Source organism: Hyla sarda, chromosome 3, assembly GCF_029499605.1.
Source record: "Hyla sarda isolate aHylSar1 chromosome 3, aHylSar1.hap1, whole genome shotgun sequence".
Classification (NCBI taxonomy): domain Eukaryota; kingdom Metazoa; phylum Chordata; class Amphibia; order Anura; family Hylidae; genus Hyla; species Hyla sarda.
This window is the reverse complement of record NC_079191.1, coordinates 406,164,540-406,185,115: the sequence shown is the minus strand read 5'-3', so window position 1 is coordinate 406,185,115 and position 20,576 is coordinate 406,164,540. Positions and strand designations below refer to the sequence as shown.

Sequence of the window (20,576 nt, the reverse complement as noted above, 5' to 3'; positions counted from 1 at the left end):
CCACCAGGAGGGACACCCAGAAGGGGTACCACATCCTGCCAATCCTGTGGACACACGCTAAAGTGAAAAGTAAATAAGTGGATGAGTGCAGATATACTGCCCAAACATCTGGCCAGATCTATCTGTAGTTTTGGGGTCTTATCCCTCATCAGTACAAAGCAGGGTGTTCTGGCCTGGCTGTTGAGAGGCCTGCGGCCTAGGCAAAGGGGGTAAGTACTCTCCTTATGGAGACCCCAGCTAAGCCAGAACACCCTGTTCTGTACTGCTTAGACGCAACGAACACTGAAACAGTTCTGTCTGCAGATGGGTCCTTTTTCCTTCTGCACAGATTTTATTTTAATTACAAACACATATTATAATACTTACACACATTTTTGCTTAACATGCTGACACTCACACTCAAATACACAAACCCCCCATGATAGAGTTGTTTTTCCATCCCACCACTATATCTTATTCGGGACAAACCTTTCACAAGCTCTGGAGAAGACGTGGCCAGGATGTCTCTGGGCCTTTATTATATGTGATTATCGGACTGTAAACTGATAGAACTCTGCTCCTAATCTGTCAGTACATTATTATATGAATAGGTTTGTCTGGGAGACTTTAGAAAAGCCATTGAATACTCTCTTTCATTACCATTTCGTTGGTGTCATGTTCTGCTCTCATACCACAAATAATTCAGCCTTTGAAATATTACCAACTCTGACGCTGCCCATCTCCGACCTTTATTAATGGTTAAGAACGGCTTCTGTGGTCAGAGAAGCAGATTTCACCATATAACGCTGACTCCTCAGATCATCACATTAATCCTACAATATCTACCCACAGGATGAGACGTCACAGCCCCACTTTAATAGCCATCCTGAGAATCCTGCATCAGAGTTAGGCAAGGGAGATACATAACATTGTTTTTTAATGTATCATTTTTATTGTATAGAACATTCTCTCCATTATTGAGTAGAACATAAATATATAAAAAATCCAAAATGCAATAGATCTAGAAATGGAAGGCGGCACTCACCAGGTTCAAGGTAACTAATCTTCTTTATTCAATGCAAAACGGTGCAGTGTCATACATAAAATACAGGAAGACAGGGACGCCGGGTGACCCAGCGTCCCTGTCTTCCTGTTTTTATGTATGACACTGCACCGTTTTGCATTGAATAAAGAAGATTCGTTACCTTGAACCTGGTGAGTGCCGCCTTCCATTTCTAGATCTCTTGCATTTTGGATATCGTTACTGTCCAGGCTGAGCACCCTGCGTTTGGAATGAACACCTACACCTGGTTCTTATATGCACTATACCTTGGAGCAGTAGATGTGCCGAATGCTGTTTCTTCCATACAAGTTTATAAATATAGAATATGAAACTTTATAAGATCTTAAAATAATAGCATAAAAAAGGAATAGAATCTTATTTGGGCAAGGGGGAAACTTTTTACAGCTCCCTAAAAACAAGGCTATCCCCACAATAATATACAAAAATGTATTAATAAATTTAAAATTAAAATGACAAAAACAGAAAAACAAAATCAGACTAGTTTTTGGCTAAAATCAATGAAAAAAAAAAAAAAAAAGGGTGACACATTTACATTCAGCAAAAACTATTCCGCCTTAAAAGTCTTTGTCATAAGAAATAAAATAAATAATTCTTATGCCGGAGAGATATTTAAAAAATTATAATCGATTTGGGTCTTAGTGTTTGGATTCCAACCGATCCCAAAAATGAGGTGGAAGAAATGCCCGCTTAGCATGGACGGATTCACAGACAGAGAGGGAAGAGAAGTTTAAAGTTTTATTAACAGGTGAACTTTAAGTGGAACGCTAGATTTAAAGGGTACCTCTCATCAAATAAACTTTTGATATATTTTAGATTAATGAATGTTGAATAACTTTACAATAGCATGCTAATGAAAAATATGCTTCTTTCTATTGTATTTTTCCCGATCAGTCCTGTCAGCAAGCATTTCTGACTCATGCTGGAGTACTAAACACTCAGAGCTGCCAGCCTGCTTTGTTCACAGCCAAACAGGCTGTGAACAAAGCAGGCTGGCAGCTCTGAGTGTTCTCCTTTGTGAACAAAGCAGACTGGCAGCTCGTAGTGTCTAGGACTCCAGCATGAGTCTGAAATGCTTGCTGCCAGGACTGGTAGGGAGACCCCTAGTGGTCATTCCTTCAAAGTGGAAAATTAAATAGAAAGAAGCAGATTTTTTAATAACATGCAATTGTAAAGTTATTCTGCATACATTAATCTATAATATATCAAAAGTTTTTTTGATGAGAGGTACCCTTTAAAGGGGTACTCTGCCCATAGACATCTAATCCCCTATCCAAAGGATAGGGGATAAGATGTCTGATCGTGGGGTTCCCACCATCTGGGACCCCCGCAATGTCCCTGCTGCAGCCGGCGTTCATTTAGAGTGTCAGGTGCAGCACCGGAGGCTCATGATGTCATGGTCACGCCCACTCGTGATGTCATGGACACGCCCCCTCAATGCAAGTCTATGGGAGGAGGAGTGACGGCCGTCACGCCCCCTCCCATAGACTTGCATTGAGGGGACGTGGCTGTGACATCACAAGCTGGGCGAGACGGTCATCCGAACTTCGCTCCGTGCACTGGATGTCTGGGGTGCCGTAGCTGAGATCGCGGGAGTCCCCAGCGGTGGGAACCCCACAATCAGACATCTTATAAGATGTCTAGTACCCCTTTAAGTCTACACTACTTTCTGCTCTATCATAGGAACAGTCACATGACTACCGCACTGACAGTGGGGTCTGCTGAGTCTCTCTTATTGTAAAATTACATAGAAGGGTAACCTGATTACCATGGATACTGTGGTGCACACTACCCTATGTGCCAATCTAAAGGACAAAACGCAAAATGATAGATAACAGTCCTACTAGGTAATAGGAAATGCATATGGTGGAATAAAAACTGGGTAAGGTTATCACAAATAAAGCAGAGAAAATGTAAAGGATGGGACACACGAGACAATAACAAAAAATAAAAATAAAGACAATTGTATGGCAATTTATTTACATATTTATTGCTATACAGCTTTTTTTTTGGTCTCTTGTCCCATTCTTAAAATGTTCTCAGCTTTATCTGTGATATCCTTACCCAGTTCTCAATCCACCACATAACAGTCCCACTAGGTAATAGGGAATGTATCTATAATTTGTTTTTGTTTTATTTTATTGTAATTGGCAAATATTACTGCATGTAGCATTTTTTTTTCTTTTTTCAGAATAAGCAAAAGAGGCCCCGACCCAGATGAACTTAACTTCACATGATGATTATTCATTCTTTATTGTCACAGCAGGTTGGGTCTCACAATTTGATCAAAATGTCTGCTAAGATTTGCTACAAGTTAATAACTATAGGGAACTTTTAAATATAGTTCTAATTTACTTATTAGAATTTTTAAGCATAGGAAATTGTAAAGTGTAAAAATAATTTTCCATTTTAACCTTTTATGTTAGATTCATTAAAAACACTGCTCAGCTTCTCTCCTTTAGCCAGCCTTACTATACGAGACCAGAGACATATCTCCTGTATACATCACAAGGTGTACAATTTTAAAGTTATTGTTCTATGTCTTACCCTGACAAAAGTGATCCATAGACGTCGCTATCTTTGTTATAAATCTGCGGTTCTCTACTACAAATTACACGGACACAAGGGATAATTCTCAGATCTCTACCAACCCTTTTTCTTTAAAAATGTCACATTTATTTTATAGCGCACATATACCTCAAAGCTATAATATATTCACAATAAGGAAAGCATTAGGAGGGGGGGGGGGTGGAGTGCTTCTTTTGTGAACCTCAAAGACGCCAAATTGGTCCATTTCAGACATAGTATACCTCCTACAAACCTCGGATAGTTATAGATATCTTTTAAGTATAACCTGACACAGTCACAGAATATTTTACAGTAAAACACCAGCTCGGGTTTGTTTATTACATCCGACAGCCCCTTTAGGGACTCTCTCACCGTATGTAGCAACAAAATATGTTTCTTACCCAATGAGCATTTCCGTGAGCTTCACAAAGCCAACATAAGCCAGCTCGAATGCCCCTCTATGTCTGGACTGTAGGAGGTGATGCTTGAAGTAGTCCCCCATCTCAATGACCTGCAATAAACAGTATAAAAAATAAAATAAATAAAATAAAAAAATAAAAAGGTTAAGAATCTCACAAGAATAAAGGATTAATATATATATAAAATACAACAGGACTTGACAAACCTGGGCCCAGGTTTTTGTCAGTCATTTACAAGAGTGGAAATCCTTAAAAAAATCAATAAAAAAAATAAAAAATTATATATATATATATATATATATATATATATATATATATATATATATATATATATATAGATTACCTACTGCCACCTTTGTTCTTGCCTTCTCCCCCGTTCTGCCTGCGGATAGCGATCCGTTGTTACTCTGGGTTCACACTAGTTTTTGCAATACAGTTCCCGTATCAAGTTTTTGATTTAAAAAAAACGGATTCCTCAAAACCGGACTAAACTGCATCAAAACGTGTGTACAAATTTTAATCCGTATACGGTTTGAAAAATGATGTCCGGTTGCATCAGTTTTTTTAAGAGAAAAAGGTATACGTTTTTAACTTTTCATTCCATTGTGAATAAAGTTTCACTTGTTTGATTGAAATTCCAAGAAAAAAACTGTGCAAAGTCAAAAACCGTAAGGTGAAAACCATATGGTGTATGGTTCCCATTGACTCCCATGTTAAACAAAAAAAAAAAAAAAAACTTGCACGTTTCAATATGGTTTTTCACCCGGACCAAAAACCGTGGTAGGCTATGGTTTTGGGTATGGGGAAAAAAAACTGACAAAACTGTACAGGATGTCAGGTGACCACCGCGGCCAATCAGAAGTAGGGGGTGTCACTACCAAGGCTCCTGATCGGCTGTGGCAGTGAAATGACCCCAGCTGACCGAAGACATCCAGTGCTGAACACTGGAGGTAGATCAGGGGATCAACGTGGGAACGGAAGAAAAGGTAAGTAAAATATTATTATTATTTTTTGCTGTTTTTTTGTTTGTTTTTGTTTTTTCTTTTTTTTTATGATAAGAGGACACATGAATGTGCCACACAGGGGGGAGATGAGGAGACAGTAATGACTGACACAAGGAGATGAGGGGACAATAATGACTGGCAGAGGGAGAGATGAAGGGACACCAATGACTGTGACACAGGGAGAGATGAAGGGACACTAATGACTGTGACACAGGGAGAGATGAAGGGACACCAATGACTGTGACACAGGGAAAGATGAAGGGACATCAATGACTGTGATACAGGGAGAGATGAAGGGACACTAATGACTGTGATACAGGGAGAGATGAAGGGACACCAATGACTGTGACACAGGGAAAGATGAAGGGACATCAATGACTGTGATACAGGGAGAGATGAAGGGACACTAATGACTGTGATACAGGGAGAGATGAAGGGACACCAATGACTGTGACACAGGGAGAGATGAAAGGACATCAATGACTGTGATACAGGGAGAGATGAAGGGACATCAATGACTGTGATACAGGGAGAGATGGTCCAAAATAAAAAATCTATGTCAAGACACGAAACCTTTTACAGGACAGGAGGCTGCAGAATTTAACTCCTAAATGAATATGTGTAAGGCAGAACAATTTCTTCTCCCGACTACAAGCTTTCCATTTGTGGATTGAATCCCAATATACAGAGCATTACAAGGTCAGACAATATGTATCCTGCTATCATTATTCCACTGATAACAAAACTTTAGAACACCCTTTACTTTGCATTTTTTTGAAAGTTTGAACCATGAAACAGTTAAAAAGACAATTTACGAGAATTTCACATATTTAAAATAAGTGAATTTTTCATTAATAGAACAAAAATTCTAGGTTTGCATAATAAACCGCAGTGATCTGGTTACAGCTGATACGGGAGGTATCTGGGCAGCGTCACGAGAATTCAGCATTCCAGGTTCATTCATAATTGCATGATAAAAAAAATTCCAAAGAGAACGTAAATCATCCGAAAAAGAGAATGGAAAGGAGATAAAGACAAGTAATTGGAAAGGTGAGACGAGTTTCCCTTATCTAATCTTGATAAAACTTGAGGGCAGTCCTGGTACGGCTGAGGACCTGTAGGTAGTACCCAGCGAAAAGTCCAGGCTGAAGACAAGGAGGGTTATTTATAGGGGTAAATCTGTGCTAGACTAAAGCTGTCAATCAGGAATAGTGTTTATAGATGGAGCAGGTGGTCTTTTTCTACCGACAATCTTACCGGCATGGCTTCTGTTATAAATAAAGCCATATAGACATCGCCGGACTCAACTGTGCCTGATAGACCCACTGAATTAAAGGAGTATTGTGGTGCAGTAAAACTTATCCCCTATCCATATCCCCATCTGACTGTTAGGACCCCCCACAATCTCTTGCACTGCACCCCGGGTCTCCCCAGTAACAGAACGTGTCAACCTCCGCATGAAGCGGCAGCCGATACGTCCGATCCTGTATCTCTATGGGAGAGTTGGAAATACCTGAATGCATAAGTTTTACTGCACCACAGTATTCCTTAAAGGGGTACTCCACTGAACAGCATTCGGAAGTAAATTTTCCAAGCGCTGTTTTCGCGCTGCGGGGTTGGCTACGCCCCTTGTGATGTCATGGTCACTCCCCCTCAATGCAAGTCTATGGGAGGGGGCACGACGGCCATCACACCCCCTCCCATTGACTTGCATTGAGGGGGAGTGACCATGACATCACAAGGGGCATGGCCGACCCCTGCAGCGCGAAAAAAGCGTTCGGAACATTTACTTTCGAACGCTGGCCAGTGGAGTACCCCTTTAAAAGCCATGTTCGCACGCCGGAATTCCAAAGGGGAATCTGGCAGAAAAATTTTGCTTGGAAAATCCTCTGCAGCAGAGTCTCATTGCTTTCCATTGGATTCTGCTGCACCTTGTACACGACCGAAACAGCTGTGTCGGAAATCAAGATTCAGTCTCGAAAGAATTGACATGGTAATGTGTTTCGCAGAAAGAATTCATGTCTATGGAGACGGCGCATTTCTGAGTGGTCTTAGCGCTGGCATGCTCTGCCAGTGCCCACTGTTTGCAGAATGTTGGCCGGAAATTTTCTGGCTGGATATTCTGCAAAAATTCCGCTGTGTGAAGATGGCGTTCCAATTGGGTCCACTGGGTGTCATGTCATTTTGATAGGAAGAATTTTCTTCCCAACAAATCTAACCCCCAGAAACTAACAGACACTAACCCCAGTGATCAGCTGTGATCAATGGGGGAAGCTGCTGCAGGGAAAATACAGCATTACAAGATATGCATCCAATTGTATAGTGTCCATGTTATGCATTGATGGGCTGAAACTTATAAAACAGATTTCCATTCTGATTTATAGAGCGGGGTCCACAGCAATCCATAATCCTACAGTGCAGCATTAAAGAGGGTATTCAGGAATAGAAAACAGAACTGATTTCTTCATGAAACAGTGCCACACCTGTACACAGTCTCATTGAAGTAAATAGAGCCAAGTTGTAATACCACATACAACCTGAGGACAAGTGAGGCGCTGTTTCGAAGAAACTAGCTCTGTTTTTTTCATCACAAATAATGCCTTTTGGTGTTTTAATGTTACATAAAATAATATAAAATAAAATAATTATGCAGACATGAGGTATGTAGCGCCTCAAAGCTCTGTTGTGTCACCGTGCTGCATCAGTCCCCACAGAGGTCATTCACATACTCCGTAACAAAAACTTTAGGCGTCTGGGATTCTTTTTAAACAACATTGCAAAACCTACGGTGAATCAGACACTGCTGAGATTACAATAGAAAATATCAAATATTTCTGGAAATCTGTGCCCGTCAGTGCTACTTTAGGTCCAAAACAAATAACAAAAAGAGGATTTACAAGGGAAAAATATATTTCTCAGACATAATAAACTTTGCAAGAGGGATGTGTGGGAATGTATAATGTGTTTATTAGTCCTAACAGGCGGTACAGAATGACCTCAAATAATGCAAAAATCTAATTAGAAGCAATGAGTTTCAGCCGGGTTCTCACATAGGCTACAGTTTTTGGACTCATATGGGCGTATTGTACCCATACGGAACTGTTAGTAATTCCCGATCCCCAAAGATTCTAAAACACAAAAAACTTCTACATAAGTTCCCATTGGGCAATGGAGATATGTCCATATTACAGTCATGCTACCTGGACTCCTAACATACTGCTGAAAAACCCTATAGACTTCTGAGAATCTCTGTAAGTTCTCAAGTCTCAAATGAAGAAAAGCAAATCCTCGAATACTATTTAAATACTGAGAATGCAATTTTTCAGTAAGCGCAATATGCATTTCTGTCTCTAGGGGCACTGCAGGGAAAAAAGGTTTCCGTTTAATTTGGTTGTGTTTGGGCTCCATCTTTTTGGTATTACAGTAGTTGATGTTTCTGTTCTCTCAGATCGGTCTTCAAAGACATTTATCTGTCTGATTCCAATTAATGTTCTCTCCCCCATCACAGATAATGTTCTCCTTCTCCCTATCACAGATAATGTTCTCCTTCTCCCTATCACAGATAATGTTCTCCCCATCACAAATAATGTTCTCCCCCATCACAAATAATGTTCTCTCCCTCACAAATAATGTTCTAAACCCATCACAAACAATGTTCTCCCCCTCACAAATAATGTCCCCCCCCACATCACAGATAATGTTCTCCCCCCATCACAAATAATGTTCTCCCCCCCATCACAAATAATGTTCTCCCCCCCATCACAAATAATGTTCTCCCCCCCATCACAGATAATGTTCTCCCCCCCATCACAGATAATGTTCTCCCCCCCTTAACAGATAATGTTCACTCCCCATCACAGATAATGTTCACTCCCCATCAGATAATGTTCTCCTCCTCCCTATCACAGATAATGTTTCCCTATCACAGATAATGAAAAATATTTCCATATTTTTTTTCCATGACTCCTGAATTTTACATTTCTAGGCCTGACTGTAGCTAGCTAGTGACTTCATTTAAGTCATTTTCTAAATGTGTCCCAATTTCCTCTCTAACTGTAAAATGCAACAAATTACACTCAAAACTTGGAACATGACTGGAATGTAGTCACTGGATGACTACATGTCAGCCATTAAAATGAATGCGCCCCATGCCTGCCTGAGCAATATATAATTATGGCAGTTTTTCAACATATCCATTCTGCAGGGGTATAAATGATTGTGTGAAACCTGCCCAAGAGAAGCCATCCAGTGCACACTTCGCTGAAGCATTTCAGAGCACAACACATTGTAAGGAGGGAACCTGTTAGGACATCATGCAGTTCATGGCTAGGGCAAGCATGACTCTAGTGAGAGGTACTCTACCTCAAGTCATCAAGGAAACCCCTTTTCAAGATCTCCCTGATACACTCATACTACCTGTTGGGGGTCTACCAAGTCCCTGCAGTGAGAAACAAGACTAGTTTTCTTTAAGAAAATTTTGATAAACAAAGCAATTACAGTGGTCCCTCAAGTTACAATATTAATTGGTTCCAGGACGACCATTGTATGTTGAGACCATAACTCTATGGAAACCTGGTAATTGGTTCTAAAGGCACCAAAATGTCATCCAAAAATAGGAAAAAGTGAGGATTAAAGAAAAAATAAGTAGATAACTAATACAGATAAAGCAAATCCTTACATATAAAAGTAAGAAAGATCTGCTGCAGCTGTAATCACTGTCTATGTCAGTGTTTCCCAAGCATGGAGCCTCTCCAGCTGTTGCAAAACTACAACAGCCAGCATGCCCGGACAGCCAAAGGCTGTCCGGGCATGCTGGGAGTTGTAGTTTTGAAACAGCTGGGGGCACCCTGCTTGGGAAAAACTGGTCTATGTAGAGGACAGGAGCTTCCTCAGGGTCCTGTACACATTGTCCTATAAAAGTAATGGAGTCGCCCTCACCTGGTGTCCAATGCAGCAGGTAACCCTGGTAAAGGTAAAGTTTACAGAACATGTAATGCCTCCCTGTACTCTAGGGGGCGCTCCCAGACACCAGTCAGTGCATACACTTCAGTAATACAGGGGTTTTACCAGCGAATGCCCATTCTGATTGTTCAGATCTTCCGGCCATTGACACGTTTCACAGATCTGGACTGTCTGTAGCATTGTATGTTGAGTCTGGTTTCAACTTAAGATGGTCCAGAAAAGACCATTGTATGTTGAAACTATTGTATGTTGAGGCCATTGTACGTTGAGGGATCACTGTATATTACATCCCCCTCCATCCTTCCACAAATGACACCCCCACCAGGGTACCCTGGCCCCAGCCCCAATGGGCATTACTAAAAACCAAAAAGCAGATATTAAATATAGCCAGCAAGCCATGAAAATATCTACCTATGTATTCCATATCCATACACTTAATGACTGGTGCATGTTCTGAAGAGCTAAAAAAAAAAAAAAAAAAAAAAAAAAAACTAACTTATTTCTGGCACTTACCATGACACACTTAATCGGGTCGACACAACTAATATTATAATCTACTCTAATGTCAGCCCCCAACCCCACTCCATTTTGCAGATTCATTGCGTTGGCGTGTCAAAAATCTGTTCCATTTGAGCGAGGCACATACTTAAGCTTCCATTTTAGAATAAATATTTTTATTAAAATAAAGGCTGAATGAAGGCATTACTTCACAGCACAACCGTACTTTGAAAGACCACTATCCAGCTCTGCCTCCTGGGAAAATTCCTTTATTTTATCCTGGATTTCAGCCTTTGTATTTCAAGCATTGCAAAGTATATTACCTCACAGGCCTGTGCCAGGCCAAAGACGTTCTTTATTTCCAATGGGTTGCAGAGACTCGCCTCTTTTATGTGAGATTTTTGTGAGCATTAGGTAATCTTACGGCTTCTCTCTGAGCAAATATTTGCATTTGTCAAGTTTAAAGAAGGCCTAAAGGTGCAGCGCGCTTTTATAGACTGAGTAAATGTTGCTCTTAATTTAAGGTGCAGTTCCACTTCTGACAATTGTTTTGCACAAATTTAACTTTGTTTCCCCAACAAAGTATATGTGCTACATAGAGGTCACCACGGAGGTGCCAATCATTGACTTGTATTAACACGTAGGGAACATTCTGTGTAGTAAGTAATAAACCAATGGATGTGGTAAAGAAAATAGAGATTAACCTGGACCTGGTTTGGCAGATAAAAAAAATTATTTTGATTCTATTTTAAAGAGGACTTGTTACAGTTCCTTAATACGACCTCTCGTTCCCGAGATAGGAGAACAGGCAAGAGAAATTTAGCATTACACGGTATCGTGTCAAATCCATAGATCGTTGACGGAAGATAAAAAATGTACAGCCTTCCGGTTGAATCTGCCAGAGAATTCCCGGGATTGTCAATGTGATGGCACTTATGTCTGTGGACATGTGCGCCAATTCCGTATCATTCTGATTAGTCTGAATCCACTGTGAATTTAGCATGGAAATTTTCTTTGAGAGACTATATGTTCTCTTTAATAGGGAAAATTTTTTTTTTAAACTTGATAGCCTCTAATAAGCAAAAATGATAACGAAAAATTAGAAAATTTTCCCTAAAAAGAGGACATTTGATGTCTGCTACATGGCAGGAACAGGCCACAGAGGTGACGTTCTCCTTTGATGGACACACTCCAGTTGGAGCGCCTCTTTCATAAGCTGTTATGGGCTGTAAAATAATACTGAGCTCTGACATATTATCTTTAGATTGTAAAAAAAAGTCTACGCCATCTCTACCAACTGTGCCAATGCATACTAGTAATGGGAGAGATGAATTCTCAGTTTTTGTCCACTAAGGGATGCTTAAAGGAGTACTCTAGTGCAGAGTATTCCTGCTCCGTTCTGCCCGGGCTGCAAAATAAATGAAAATGAACCATCTCTCACCTCCCTGGGTTCCCGCGGAGCGTCACTACAGCTGATCGGTCCTCCAGTGCATCTCCTTCATACTTCCGGGTGTAACGAAGCCTCACATGGCGCTCAGCCTATCGCCGGCCGAGGCTGAACATCGCGGCGGCCGGCGATAGGCTGAGCGCCATGTGACGCTTCGTTACACCCGGAAGTATGAAGAGGATGGACCGGAGGACCGAACAGCTGTAGCGGCGCTCCGCGGGAACCCAGGGAGGTGAGTGATGGTTCATTTTCATTTATTTTGCAGCCCGGGCAGAATAGAGCAGGAATACTCTGCACTAGAGTACTCCTTTAACAGTACCAGAGAGTACAATGGAATCACAGGGGGGTACACACTTAAAATATAACTTTTATTCAGACACGTACTAAAAGCATAGGCCCCACAACAAAAAGCCAGTGAGGTATAATTGACACCAGATCTATGATGTGCAATACAGACCGCATGGATAGAGGTGCGTCTGTATTGAGGGATAAAGTTGGGGAGAGCAGGGTCAATAAGATATGACAGTCACCCTAGAATTCCCTGTCAGGGAGATGTGGTGAGGTCTACCCCTGCTCCCACAGGGACCGTCAGAGCACTCGCCCTAGAAAGGGCGACCCCTGCCCCGATCTATCCCTTTGACTTCGCCCTAGAATTCCCTGGCAATAATTGACAAGCCCTTGCTCTGCGGTCTGTATTGCACATCATAGATCTGGTGTCAATTATACCTCACTGGCTTTTTGTTGTGGGGCCTATGCTTTTAGTACGTGTCTGAATAAAAGCTGGTAATGGGAGAGGCATCAGTCATATCTGTGTCTACCAACTGCAGATGACGGTGTTTGGTCATAAAGACCGAGTAGACAGCAGGAAATTATTTTTTTTTTTGTTATTGACACAAAATGTAAATTTGGATCTACACTTTTTTTTTTTTTACCATGTGCTTTTTATCGATTTACAATAAAGCGAAGTTTGCTCCATGCGCCGGATGTCTGGGGTGCCGCAGCCGACATTGCGGGGGTCCCCGGCAGCAGAACTCCCGCGATCAGACCTTTGGATAGGGGATAAGAAGTCTAGGGGAGGAGTACCGCTTTAACTCTAAAAGGTTAATAAAAGAAAGAGGAAAACCTTTGAAAGACCTGTAATGGCAGACATAATAGCAGTTAACTGCAATCATGGCAGAACAGATTGCACAATGAATTAAAATAACTGGGCAGAAAAGGCCAATTCATGAAGTTACCATTACTATTATTGTGTTTTCCACCAAATTTTTTTTCCGTTTGTAAAATGTTACTTTGTTTTTCACGTAGTAAGATGTCTGCGGCAATAAGACTGGGGAGAGCGGAGCTGGACGCAATCCTCCAAATGTGTGTGATTTCAAAATAGTGCAAAAAATCAGCATGACCGAGACTAATGAACAAACTTGATAGCCTCTAATAAGCAAAAATTATAAGTAAAAATTGGAACATTTTCCCTAAAAAGATGACATTTGATGTCTGCTACAGAGGTGAACTTCTCCTTTGATGGACACACTCCAGTTGGAGTGCCTCTTTCATAAGCTGTTATGGGCTGTAAAATAATACTGAGCTCGGACATTTTATCTTTAGATTGTAAAAAAGGTTGATGGAAAGAGGACGTCTACGCCATCTCTACCAACTGTGCCAATGCATACTAGTGATGGGAGAGGCATAAGTCATATCTGTGTCTACCAACTGTAGATGACGGTGTTTGGTCATAAAGACCGAGTAGACAGCAGGAAATTATTATTTTTTTTGTTATTGACACAACATGTAATTATGGATCTACACTTTTTTTTTTACCATGTGCTTTTTAGCGATTTAGCGTATATACCCGAGTATAAGCCGACCCGAATATAAGCCGAGGCCCCTAATTTCACCCCAAAAACCCAGGAAAAGTTATTGACTCGACTATAAGCCTAGGGTGGGAAATACATCATCACCCTGTCATGATCCAGACCCCCGTCATTAACACCCCCTTCATCATCCAGACCCCCGTCATCATATACCTGTCATCATCCACCCCCTTCATCATCACCCTTCAATCAGTGGTCTTCAACCTGCGGCCCTCCAGATGTTGCAAAACTGCAACTCCCAGCATGCCCGGACCGCCATCAGCTGTCCGGGCATGCTGGGAGTTGTAGTTTTGAAACATCTGGAGCTCCGCAGGTTGAAGACCACTGCGGCCTCCGTCATCATCCAGACCCCCCCTTTAGTTTTCTACTCACCACCCCTCGGTGGGAAGGAAGGGTGAGCTGGTCCGGGCCATCTATGCTGCAGGGACCGTCCGGTGGGGATGGTTAGTCGTTCCGGGCTGTCCATCTTCACCGGAAGGCCCTCTTCTCCGCTCCGGGCCCGGCCCCAGACTAGTGACGTTGCCTTAACAACGACGCACAGGGACGTTCATGCGCAGGGACGTCCCTGTGCATTGTCGTCAAGGCAACGTCACTAGTACGGGGCCGGGCCCGGAGCGGAGAAGAGGGCCTCCCGGTGAAGATGGACAGCCCGGAACGACTAACCCTCCCCACCGGACGGTCCCTGCAGCATAGATGGCCCGGACCAGCTCACCCTTCCTTCCCACCGAGGGGAGGTGAGAAGAAAACTAAAGGGTGGGGGGAGGGGGGGGGGGGGTCTGGATGATGACGAAGGCCGCAGTGGTCTTCAACGGAAAAACCTTTGAAAGACCTGTAATGGCAGCTATAATAGCTGTTAACTGCAATCGTGGCAAAACAGATTGCACAATGAATTTAAATAACTGGACAGAAAAGGCCAATTCATGAAGTTACAATTACTAATATTTTTTGTTCTATAGGTGACAATTGTATTTTCCACAAAAAATTGTTTCCGTTTGTAAAATTTTACTTTGTAAAGATGTCTGCGGCAATAAGACTGGGAAGAGCGGAGCTGGACACAAGCCTCCAAATATGTGTGATTTCAAAATAGTGCAATAAATCAGCATGACCGAGACTAATGAACAATAAACAAAGCCATGCTCAGTCCTCCAAGCCCTATGAAGCAGACACAGCTCAGTGCAAACACACAGCTGGCAAACACATGAAGAACATACGAAAGTTACCAATGCACAAAGACACCAGCATGAATCTGCATTTGCAATGCACATTCTCCTGACACCTTGAATGGAACAAATTCTCAATTTCATCTAAGACGACGATTTAAAACATTACCCCCCACCCCCTATGATATTCCCCAGTTTCTTCTCCCTTTAGAAAATGTTGGTTGGTTAAAACCAGATGGAAGGGGAAGGTCAAGAATTAAAAACAGAAAACTAATAAATCCTTGATATTTCCAAATGAAATGCTTGTGGTAAGCTAATTTCTTGAAAACACTGCGCTTATGTCCACTGAACAGTCCCAGATGGCGTCCTAGCTTTCATAGTTGCAGATCTAAAATGTTGCTGTAAGAAGAATAGAAGAAAGAACTCGACAAAGGTAGGGAATGAAAAAACATTCTGTCATGAAAGTATAGCAATAAAATAAAAGAAATGCAAAAAATAAAAAATAAATAAGAAAGTCCCTAACCTACCGATTGACATTTTTTTTGGGTGGGATATTACCATCATGGACAGCTATGAAATTCATAGGTGTAGGTCGCAGAGGTGGGATCCACACCTATCTCAAGAAACAAGGTCCATAAGCAACCTATCTATCACCTCATCAGCCGGTAGGTTGGTTAGGGATCTCTCATCTGGAGTTAGGTATGGATTCAACTAGAGATGGGCGAATCGAAGCTGACGAAGTCGAATTCGTTCTGAATTTCATGAAAAATTTGATTCTAAACGAATCCGAATTTCCTTGCACTTCGTGGTAACGAATCACTTCATTCACTACATTTTGTGCGTGCTGGGGGCTAAGATGGCGGCTGAACATGTGAGGACATGGGGCAAGGAAGTCTGGGAAAGCGGGATGACCCTGAATCACATGGCGGCATGCAGCCTATCAGCAGCCAGCCGTGTGATGACACAGCCCTATATATTCGGCAACCATTCCCGAAGACGGGCATTTCCTGTTTTGCTGAGAGAGCAGAGACTGTGTGTGCGCACTAATCACCGTTACTGACAATACAGCTCTTTACAGCACCGAATCCATTCACCTCAAGCCCGCATTCGTTCTGGCTAGAGAGAGAGCAGACACTGTGTGGTCACTAATCAGCGTTACTGACAATACAGATCAGCACAGGGGAAATCCATTGACCTCAAGCTCGCATCACTGCAAGCAGGCAGGGAGAGTTTAGAAGTCAGTTCATAGTCTGCCAATTCACAGAAAGCACTCCCCATTCAAAGACTGCAAGCAACCATAGTGCAGGCGCATAGTGTTACGGCAAGGCAAAGTGTTCTACACCCCTATTGAGGCTCTCTGTACCTCGGAAATAGCCGTTTTTAATAGCGATTCGTCGCGAATATATACGGATCAAACTAAAAAATTTTCGGATTTTGGAAAAATGTACCCATCTCTAGATTTCACCTCTGCATCTATTGGTCACAGTTCTCCATTTCTATAGGGATAATTGAAACATTTGAAAAAGCATGCTCAGATGTTTCGGTAACTCCAACAGGTAATCGAGTAAGCTGCATATATGCTAGGGTGCTGTGTGTTTCCATTAGAGTGCTTTCATGCAGCATTCATGGTGTCTATCAGAAGGAAATATAGGAACGACTTCTTGGTGCAGTGGATGGCACTGTCATGGCATACATGATAATGCATACTGCACAGTACATGTCTTTTACTGAATGCAATAGCATAGTTGACTATTCTATCCAGCAAAGAAAATGTCCCCATTCAAAAGACAGGTACAGGTCGTGGACATGCATAAAATGTCTGTGACTGGAAAAACCCTTTACTGGGTTATTCAAAAGTAAAGGTTATCCCCAATTCCTATAAAATAACCAGCTGATAAGTGGGGTCCGAACACTGAAACCCTCATTAATCATAAGAATAGGGGTCAATTGTCCCCAGAATGGACAGTGAATGGAGCAGCAGCGTGCATGCTCAGCCGTTGCTTTAGTCACTCTCTATTGGGCTTCTGAACATTGCTGAGCACTAAACTTGGCTATGTTCGGATGTCCCATAGACCGTGAATAGAGTGGTGGCCAAGCATGCGCACTGCTGCTCCATTTACTCAGGGACCTCCTTATGATCAATGGAGCTCCAAGCAGTCAGACCACAGTGATCAGATAGTTATCCCCTATACCAGTGGTCTCCAAACTATGGACCTTCAGATTCTGCAAAACTGCAGCTCCCAGCATGCCCGGACAGCCGCTGGGAGTTGTAGTTTTGGAACATCTGGAGGTCCACAGTTTGAAGACCACTGTACAATAATGTGGATAAGGGATACCTTTAAATCTTGGTATATTTTATCTACAGAATGAGGAAAGAAACTTATAATACTGACTTAAATGAGCTGGCTGATTTTAGGACATATGGATGTCACAGAGGAAAGTACCCTTAAAGTGTACCCATCAGCTCCAACAAATTTTTTTTTTTTTATATATATCACTCAGTACCTAATCCTGACCATGTACATCTAATTTTTGTGTCTAGCACCTTTATTTATTTTTTTATTACACTTTTAATTTAGCTCACTAGTCTGAATTCTTCTCAAAGGGAGGGGGCGTGGCCTCACTGTGCAGGTCTCCGCCCCCTCCCTCAGTATGCTGTCTGCTCACATCTCCCCTAGCATTAGCAAAACTACAACTCCCAGCTTGTCCTCACTGACAGTAGTGGGACACAAGCTGGCAGTGGGAGGATTTTTCCTCCAGCTCTGAGCCCTGCGCTCACAGCTGTCAATCAAGGAAGTGTGTCCATGACATAGGTGATGACGCATGGACACAGCAGGACTAGTATGTATCCAAGCAGGCAGGGGGGGGGGGGGGGGCAGTTGTTTGACTGGCTTTTTCAGTATTAAATACTGAAAATTTTCTAATGAAAGCAATTGCAAAACCTATTGGTTATACATGCTTTACAACATATTAAAAGATTCCGTATCTGACAGTGACCATTTAAGCTCTGGATCCTACTCTATTAGCCAAAAAGAAAAGTAAAAAAAAAAAATAAAAAATAAAAAAAATCAGACCTACTGTAGTCCTCCAGTGTATTACATGGAGAGAGGAAATGTGAAAGTCTTCATGTAAAACTTGTTTTTAAAATGGAATGTTCCAGAAAGGTTGATTTTATCATTGTGTCGTGTCCATACGGAATCTTTCACTGAGCAATCAGAGCTGATAATATCAAAGCTCCCAAAAATCCTAAGACCAGACGTTCCAGTTAAAATTTTAATGTGCAAAAAGAAAAGTGCCATATATATATATATATATATATATATATATAGATTTTAAAAAGATAATGTATCTCGCAGGCTCCAAAGTACAAAACTGGGTAGAGCCTACAGTATTATCATGGTTCCTTTCAAAATGATTCGAGCAATTTTGCCTATTTCTCCTAACATAGGAATTTGTGCTGACCTTGGTAGAACAGCTCCGGTAAGTCACTTATTGGTTGCGTTCTAGGGGTTTTAAATGGCCAAAGTATTGGTGTCTGAGGAGAAGCTAAAGCCCCCCTCCCCATACATACATATGTGTAAAGGTCTCCTGATTCTCTTTTGAAAGAAGATGTTGGGAAAGAGAATAATATGGCAGGCTGGATTTAAACTGCCTAATCCTTATGTTTTTGGCCAACAGCTATTAGAGGTGTATAGGCATCTTAAAACCTTAAAGGGGTACTTCGCTGCTCAGCGTTTGGAACAAACTGTTCCGAACGCTGGAGCCTGGAGCTGGTAGCTCGTGATGTCATAGCCCCACCCCCATGAAGTCACGCCCGCCCCCTCAATGCAAGTCTATGGGAGGGGGCGTGACAGATATGGTGTAGACATAGTGCTCACGTTTTTTTTTTGGGGGGGGGGGGGGGGGGGGGGTTTATGTGAAAAATTAGCTGTCTACTAAGTTTTGGCCACGGCCCAAGACATTACTGTATATTTAGCCAAGCCTGCGTTTAAGCTAGATTCCTCTTTACAATCAAATACCACATTCCAAACATAAAAGTTTGAAGATTGGAGCAAATGTATATATACACTTATATGCATAAAATGACTTTGTTCTGTATATGCAACATCGAAAAAATGTAGTCAGTGAAAGTTAATAGCAGCAATAATTATGTAAAAAACTTGAAAATTAAATCCCTCAAAAGGAAAAAATCAACAACAGTCCTGGGTCCAGTTACAAAGTCTACAGCTTCCCAGCGATTGCAAATTGGCTTATTAACTCTTCTACCCTCCGCCCAGTTATGAGGGTTAGGTTCCCACAAAGTGAGCGGCTTCATTTTACAGCAGTCTGTTAATATTCCTGGAATTGCTGGTGAAAAGAACTGGTCTGATAAAAAACAAGCAATTATTAAACCATATCAAGATGGGATATTGCTGGTTCGTATGGGCACAATGTATCGGATACAACAAAGCGAAAGTTCAAAGTTACATTTTTTTGTTACTTAAGAAAAGGGATTACATTAGTTTTGGGGCGATAAGTTGCACCTCTCCGCTCTCTTTTCAGAGCACAACAGCTATTAAAAGGTGTATAGGCACCTTAAAGGGGTACTCCGTTGCTAGACATCTTATCCCGCGTTCTCTGTGCAGACACCTGGCGTTATGACATTATGTTCAGAATGCTTGGTTCGAGTGTCCGTTGTCGTGACGTCATGCCAAGCCCCCTTGTACCACCACGCCCCCCCTTGGGACTTCACGCCACACCCCCACCATTCATGTTTATCGGAGGGGGCATAATGGCTGTCACGCCTTCTCCCATAGACTTAAACAGAGGGGGTGTGGTGTGAAGTCCCGGGGGGGGGGGGGGAGTGGTGTTACAATGGGGCATGGCATGACGTCAAGACAACAGACACTCGAATCAAGCATTTTGAACATAATGTCATAACGCCAGGTGTCTGCACAGAGATCACGGGGGTCCAAGCGGCCAGACCCCCGCCATCAGACATCTTATCTCCTATCCTTTGGATAGGGGATAAGGTGTTTAACAACAGCATACCCCTTTAAAGTGTTATGGTCATTAATAACCCCTTGATCACGCCTCCTTCCATAGACTTGCATTGAGGGGGCGGGGCGTGACATCACAATGGGCGGAGTTGAAACATCACAAAACTCCGTAGTTGTGACCCTACAGATATTGAGAGAACATCGCTCTGTGCAGCTGCCACAGGTGGGCGTCTGCATGAGAGATTGTGGGGGTCCCCAGCGGCAGATCCTTTGGATAGGGGATAATATGTCTTTGGGCTGGAGTACCCCTTTAACAAGTTGCCAATTAACTTACACAATTCCAGGAAGAATAATAGAAGACCGTAACTACAGCTCAAAAAGGTACTACAGAATAGTTATTTTATGGGGAATACTAGATCACCCAGATTTACTAAACTGAAAGCTGATACTTTGTGTTTTTATATATATTTTTGTAGCATATTTTGAGTTTTCCCATTAAAGGGATATATATATAAAAAAAAGTTTTTTTTCCTGGAATATCAACTGGCTCCAGAAAGTTAAACAGATTTGTAAATTACTTCTATTAAAGAATCTTAATCCTTTCAGTACTT

The 20,576-nt window shown here is 41.9% G+C and overlaps 1 protein-coding gene across 5 annotated transcripts in view; it reads right to left on the bottom strand.

Annotated features, from left to right (window-relative positions):
• Nucleotides 1–20,576, bottom strand: part of THADA (THADA armadillo repeat containing) — a 706,980-nt gene that overhangs the window by 588,222 nt on the left and 98,182 nt on the right. For all 5 annotated transcript variants that reach the window (XM_056568134.1, XM_056568135.1, XM_056568137.1 and 2 more), the window contains one exon: nt 4,030–4,139. In XM_056568134.1, the coding sequence (XP_056424109.1) occupies nt 4,030–4,139 (110 nt within the window). The remainder of the gene's footprint in view (nt 1–4,029; nt 4,140–20,576) is intronic.